The sequence below is a fragment of the Myotis lucifugus genome, unplaced genomic scaffold (assembly GCF_000147115.1).
Source record: "Myotis lucifugus unplaced genomic scaffold, Myoluc2.0 scaffold_492, whole genome shotgun sequence".
In the NCBI taxonomy this organism is placed as follows: Eukaryota; Metazoa; Chordata; class Mammalia; order Chiroptera; family Vespertilionidae; genus Myotis; species Myotis lucifugus.
This window is the reverse complement of record NW_005871540.1, coordinates 501507-509065: the sequence shown is the minus strand read 5'-3', so window position 1 is coordinate 509065 and position 7559 is coordinate 501507. Positions and strand designations below refer to the sequence as shown.

At 35.2% G+C, this 7559-nt stretch overlaps 1 protein-coding gene across 1 annotated transcript in view; it reads right to left on the bottom strand.

The window, feature by feature from the left end:
• The window catches only part of LOC111822990 (transmembrane protease serine 11G-like), a 31166-nt gene that overhangs the window by 8751 nt on the left and 14856 nt on the right, over nucleotides 1-7559 (bottom strand). The window contains exons 4-7 of the mRNA XM_023744852.1: nucleotides 4737-4804; nucleotides 3035-3195; nucleotides 1457-1495; nucleotides 324-495 (exon numbers count right to left, since the gene is read on the bottom strand). Coding sequence (XP_023600620.1) covers nucleotides 324-495; nucleotides 1457-1495; nucleotides 3035-3195; nucleotides 4737-4804 — 440 coding nt within the window. The remainder of the gene's footprint in view (nucleotides 1-323; nucleotides 496-1456; nucleotides 1496-3034; nucleotides 3196-4736; nucleotides 4805-7559) is intronic.

Here is a 7559-nt window from a genome sequence, read left to right as displayed (position 1 = left end):
GGGTTGAGATATTATTAGCAGAGTTTTAAAAAAATCCACAATGTATCTCAGAAAAACCGGCGAGTGTGTTTAAATTTGACAGTGTTGGCTTGTTCTTAGTTAAAATTGAGATTGCTGGGGAATATATATTCAGTTAAAGCTGAAGATACTCTAATTTTTTGTACTGTTCAGTAATTGTCACTTTTTCTAAGCCTACCAGAAAAATCACGAATACTATTGGGAGGCCTAAGATGATTGATGAAAAAGGGATATGAATTATAGCAAGTGAAGGTGAGAAAAAGAAGTGAAATTGGTGACTCTGTTGGTACAGACTGAGGACTTACGTGTCAAAGCAATGTGCTGCAGTCAGGAGCCACTCCTCACTGATCAAAGAGGCCCCACAATAGTGGGTGCCATCCATTTGCAGGCTGGCTTGCCATGGCCAATCAGCTTTCTTTGCAATATAACCATTAGCAATTTTTTCCATGGATGGAGACTCTCTCCCTAAACCACAACCTGTCATAAGAGAATAAGATGATTATTTCTAGAGTGATCAATGTGTATACGTATATTTGGCACATAGTAAAATATGGGAACATTCATAGGTTTGCCTGGCCTTAAAATTTAATCAAAATTACATGATAGAATAATAATGTATACTAAAATGGTTAACTTAAAACATAAAATATTTAATACCCTCCCTGGTGTATTTAAAGCAATTTCACTTAATTTTTTTCTTATATTTTGGGATCATGTTCTTAGGTGCAGCATTTACCCCCATGATATTTGATGGTTTTGATTGTGAAATGTACACTAATTATTGCAGAAAAAATACTATTTGTACTATTTTATTTAAATACTTGTCTAATAGTAAAACCATTACATAACTTAATATAAATATCTAAGTTTACATATTAAAGTTAGTGGGTGTCATTTACTTCTAAACAAATTTTCTACTTTAACAAAGTGAACCAAATAAAAATAAATAAGATAAAATGAAAGGGAACTCTTTAAAAGAAGTCATCAGTGAATCCTTCTATAAAGAAGAGCAAGTTATTTCCAAAGAGCCCATGTGACATGAATTCCCAATTATTACTAATAATTATTTTCCCTTGAGGAGAGTTAAATCATGTATCCATTTAGAGATATCATATACTTTTGGAAATAGTAAACATGGGAGTAGAGAAACTCTTCTCTCTCTCTTTTTAATTGATTTCAGAGGAAGGGAAAGGTTGAGAGAGATTGAAACATCAATTATAAGAATCATTTGATAGGCTGCCTCCTGCATGCCCCCTACTGGGATCGAGCCCACAACCGGGGCATGTGTCTTTCACTGGAATCAAACCCGGGACCCTTTAGTCCGCAGGCCAATGCTCTATCCACTGAGCCAAACTGGCTAGGGCAAGAAACTCTTAAAAGTGTTTTTAAGTTTTATTATTTGATCTATAAAACATCTCAGTGATATTTTTGAACTTACCGCTGTTCAGAATGTGCTCTGCTTGTATTTTATTTATATCTGGAAAAAATACAAGATGATTACTCAGCAATGGAACAATTATCATTTAAAACACTGTACCTGCATGACATGAATATTTCTATTTGGAAGAAACTGAATTAGTTAGGAAATACTTAATTTAAAGGCAATAGAATAAAATCCTACAAAAAGGGGAAGCTTAGATATAAATTAAACTCTTCATGCCTACTATATGTGGACTCTAGGAAAATACTGGTTAATTGTTATAAAAACATTGGCAGAGAGGATGCTATTGTTTGCCATGAAGGCGGATTAATGCCATGCCAATTTATTAAAATACAAGTGAAACTGAAGAGAACCTAAGACCACTTTTACATATATACTAATATGTTTGGACACTGTTCTCCTCCATCTTCATTCACACAGTAGTGTTACTGTAAAGCCATTAAGAATCTTAGACAGCTGGCATCGAGGGTTGGTCCATAGATGCTCCCTGTGGAATCAAAATCTACCAATATCCTAACAAATCCTCAAATATATTAGTCATTTTTATCATGAAGTAAAATAAAAAACAAAGCATGCTCAGTTGTTCCCCACAATTACATGAATTTCTCCTTATGCCAGATAGCATAAGGAGCAATCTAGACCCATATTTTGCTACAATGAAAGCTGTGTGAAATTTCAGTAAACCTGCAAATTAAGGAATCTTTAATGTAGGTCAGACTCTAACCGAGAACATAAAATTCATCTGCAGATTACTATGGGTAGGGAGTTTATTAGAGTAAGTCCCTTAGAATTAGGTTTTGCCAATAATAACAATCTCAAAAGTATATAAAGTGTATGATTCCATTTATGTAACATTCATGAAATAATATAATTACACTAGAGGCCCAGTGTATGAAATTCGTGCATGGGGGGTGGGAATCCCTCAGCCTGGCCTGCACCCTCTCCAATCTGGAACTGCTGGCTCCTAACCACTCACCAGCCTGACTGCCTGATCGCCTCTAACTGCCTCTGCCTGCCAGCCTGATCACCCCTAACCACCTCTGCCTCAACCCCTGCCACCATGGCTTTGTCCGGAAGGAGGACTGGACGACCAAAAGATGTCCGGTCTATCCGGTCTCATTTGCATATTACCCTTTTATTAGTATAGATAGATGGAGAATGGATTAGGGTTGCCAGGGGCTAGAGATGGGCAGAGGGTTTGGGTGTGGCTATAAAGAAGTAACACAAGGTAGTCTTCTCATGGCACAGTAGCAGAGTATAGGTTGTTTTTTTTTTAAATCATATCCATGTTTAATTCAAACAATTATACTAATATCTCTCTTTCAAAAAAGGAGGAATTGCTATTATATTTGTGTTATTATATAATTATTATATAATTATTCTGTCTTAATTATTTCCATATTAATCAAAGGAATATTTTGGTGTTGATTGGGTTTTTGCTTATTATCAAGTAAATGAGAGACTTAAAAATGAAAAGCATTTTCATTTTATGGGGAAATAAAGATCCTTTCTCTGTAGATGAGAAGATAGTAAAATTGTGAACTATAGCAAGGAGAGAAAAATGGTATTTCTTACCTTTAAGATAAGGCAATGAAGTATCTATCTTCAAGAAGCTTTCATTTAATTTTAACTTCTGATGCAAAATGTTAGCAGCTTGACTTTTTACTGTTTCTGCATTGTTAGGAAGAAAGTGAAATTTAAGCAATACATCTGTTTTCAATCCATCATCACTTGACCTGGAAAACAAAAACACCAGAATAAATAAGTGAAGTCATAGCCATAATTATTATTTTATACCTTATTATTTAAGTATTAGTTATATCTTCAAAAATACAACATAAATATTTTATTATCATAGATTTTTCCCTTTCTTTTATCATGTAGGTGTTAATACATAAATTATTCCCTGTTCATAAAAGTGTTTCATATTTAGGGAGGGGAGAGTAAAATTCTAGAGTTTTGGAATTTTTTTTCTGGAAAAATAAATCAAAAGTACTTGTTAAATCCATCAACTCTGTCTACATATATTTTTTCTTAATTTTTAAAAATTCATATCTGTTTATGCTTAAAATTCAAGTAAAATTTAAAAATTAAGCTCAACCAGGTGTGACTCAGCAGTTGAGCGTGGACCGGAATAAGGTCACATGTTCTATTTCCGGTCAGGGCATATGCCCAGGTTGCAGGATCGATCCCCAATGTGGGGTGTGCAGGAGCCAGCCAATCAATGATTCTCTCTCATCATTGATGTTTCTCTCTCTCTCTCTCTCTCTCTTTCTCTCTCTTTCTCTCTCTCTCTCCCTTCTTCTCTGAAATCAATAAAAATATATTTTAAAAAAATTAAGTAAAAGTATTTAATGATTGTGAGAATCTTTAACTGAAGGGCAAGTCTTTTTTTTTTTAATCCTCATGCGCGGATATGTTTTCATTGGTTTTTATAGAGAGAGTGAGGAAGAGTGTGTATGTGAGAGAGAAATATCAATGTAAAGAGAAACATCAATAGGTTGCCTCCTGCACGTGCCCCAACCGGGGTTGAACTCACAACCTAGGTATGTGCCCTACCAGAATCAGACCCACAATCTTTTTTCTGTGCAAAATATGTTTTTAATTATTTTTTTTAAGAGAGAGGAAGGTACAGAGGGAGAAAGAGAAAAACATTGATGTGAGAGAGAAACATCCATTGGTTGCCTCTGTACACACCCTAATGGGGGGATGAAACCCAAAATCTGGGTATGTGCCCAGATGGGGAATCAAACCAGTGACCCTTCAGTGCACAGGACTGTGCTCAACCAACTGAGCCATTCGGCCTGGGAAGAAATGCAAGTCTTTAAAAGAACAACCAGAAGAATGTATTTAATCTCTACCCAAGTCAAGAAAGTATCCCCTCTAGGTACTCTGTAGAAGAGGGATAACAATTAAACATAGTAATATGAAATTGTTTTTGCTCTTGGTATATCTAAAATTTTTTAAATATATATTTTTATTTATTTCGGAGAGGAAGGGAGAGGGAGAGAGATAGAAACATCAATGATGGGAGAGAATCATTGATTGGCTGCCTCCTGCTCATCCACTATTGGGGATCAAGCCTGAAACCCAGGCCTGTACCCTGACCGGGAATCAAACCGTGACTTCCTGGTTCATAGGTCAACGCTCAACCACTGAGCCATGTCAGCTGAGCTATCTAAGATTTTCATATCCTGTCAACAAAGCAAATAAATGAAGAATAACTAAATAAAACAAAATTGCCCTTTCATTATACAAATTGATTAGTTATGATTACCTAAAGTTGACAACATGAGACTCGATGTAATGATGATTTAAACTGGAATTTTGAAATATCTTATCAATCTGAGAAAAGAAAAAAACAACACACAGCATAGAACTTTGTTAAATATGAATTTCACACATTTCAATATAACACAAAAAAGTTTGTATAAAACCTGCAGTGATTCAAATAGCATTTAATTCTGTGTTGCTTTATACCTATCCCCACCCAGAAAGCTCACTGGGGCATAATCCTGTTATCAGAAAGATCTTCCTAGTAATTAGATGTTGATATTTAAACAAATTGTCACACGGTTAAAGATGGCTGATATAGAGTTGAATGAAGCTAGCTGTTTCAACAGCCAATATAAAATATGCACAGAGTTGGAGGTACAAAGACAGAGGTTCTTTGAAAACTGGCTACATAAGGACTTAAAATCCTCTGTCATTCAAGTTCAGTTATCTTCCTCATGGAGGTGATTGAAGAATCAGTCTTTTAGGCTTTTCTGAAACTTTTTAGGCCATATTTTGATTCTGTGATAAATGGGGGAGAGGAAAAGAATATATATTTTTGGATACTTCTTTAAAATGAATATACTCAGCAAGAAAAATCATGAAATAATAACAGAATAAGACTATGCTATTTGTGTGTCATTTTAGACATTTGTGGGATAATTTCTGTGTAATATTAATTCCTAGAAGAAATTATTTTGTACTAAAACCACAGATTGTTACAGAATCTGTGGTTGCACTAACCTATTCATTAACATTGACTCATCAATCTGGCTTTTCAGAAAAAATGACAGATCATGTGCCAAATCTTAAGTGAACCTGAGTTTCAATAATTATTTCCTCAAATCAGAAGAGAAAAGAGCTGTCAAAATGTGAAACTAGACATGTGCTGAACAAGTGCTTTTCACTTATCTGATTTATGACATTTCCTGGTGAGGCACCATATCATATCCTATTAGATAGGATGGTAAGCATACAGTTATTGAAAAATCAAGTTATTAAAAAAAGAAAATTCAAGTTATTAAGAAAAACAATGACCAGGTGTTTTCCTTTAACAATGATAGAAAATTTGTTTTTCTAAGAATATAGTTTTATATACACACATGTACATTTATTTGACAAAACCTAATACATATTCATTGTAAAAAGTTATAAAAAGCTAGCAAAACAGCAAAGCATAATGAAAAGCATTAAAATAACTTTTGAATCACTGCAGAGAACCTGTAATTTTCATTTTGGGCATATGTACTTCCAGATTTCTACATAGATTCTTATAAATTTTACTATAAGTTCTCTGCCTATTTCCATTCTCTTTTCTATTTCATTATTTTGTTGTTGTTTCCTTTAAATCACAGTTTTGTGAACCATGTTATTGCCCATGGCAATATAAGCAGTCTAGATCATAAACAGTCTAGATTATTGAAATCCAAAAGACATCTCTAAATTTCATTTTAGGTACTGATTTTAGTCATTTCTTCTGGGATAATGTTTGCTAGAACTGAAACTCACAGTCTAAATCAGGGATCAGCAAGTTATAGCCTATAGGAAAAATCAGCCAGCCACTCGTTTTTGTGGGCCCATCATCTAAGAGTGGTCTTCATAGTATTTTAATAGTTGAAAAAAATCATAAAAAGAGTAATGTTTTGTGCCCGCTAAAAATTTTTACAAAATTTAACTTTCAGCATCCAGAATCAAGTTTTCCTGGGCTGCAGCCACACTGCTTGGCTCTGGTGCAGTAGCACTACAAAGACAGATCTGAATTGCTTCAGAAGGACTGTATGGCCTGCAAAACTGAAAATTTACTATCTGGCTTTTTTTTTAAAATTTCTTTATTGGTTAAGGTATTACAAATGTGTCCTCATCCCCCCATTAACCCCCAACCTCCCTCCACCCCCCGCACTCATACTCTCATCCCCCTGTTGTCCATGTCCATTGTTTTGGCTTATATGCATGCATACAAGTTCTTTGGTTGATCTCATCCCCTTACCCCCACACTCCCCTACTTTCCCTCTGGGAATTGATAGTCTGATCTCTGTTTCTCTGTCTTTGGATCTGTCCCTCTTCATCAGTCTATGTTGTTCTCTATATTCCACAGATGAGTGAGATCATGTGGTATTTATCTTTCTCTGACTGGCTTATTTCACTTAGCATAATGCTCTCCAGTGCCATCCCATGCTGTTGCAAATGGCAAGAATTCCTTCTTTTTTACCGCAGCGTAGTATTCCATTGTGTAGTTCTTAGGGTCTTATAGGAACTTGCTAATAGAGTCTAGTTCTGGAAAAATGATTTATCTGTTATAAAATTTTTACCAGAGTCTGCACACTCCGGAGTGCACATAATGAAGCCAGAAACCCTCAGAAGCAGCCTGAATGAATTCTCAATTGCTAAACCACACAGCCGTGTTTACCAGTATTTAATGACTCCTGACCATTTAGAAATTAAAATGTTATTTACTGTAACTTGTCAAGTCTCATTTCATAAAATTCTTCCAAAAAATTCTATAATCTAATCCTAAATCCAATTTGTTGAGACCTATTCAGTAACTATATAGTGTTAAGTGAAGATGATGTGGAAAACTGTTTTAAGAATCCTAAATGGTTATTTTTAATTAAAGTGGACTCTCTCTCTTTTTTTAAATCATCACTTGAGGATATTTTTTCCATTGACTTCCAGACAGAGTGGACGGGAGGGAAGAGGTGGGGAAAGAGAGAGGAACATTGATGTGAGAAAGACACATCGACTGGTTGCCTCCAGCATGCACCCTGACTGCCCTGACAGGGGCTGGGGATCGCATCTGAGATATATGCCTTGACCAGGAATCGAACCC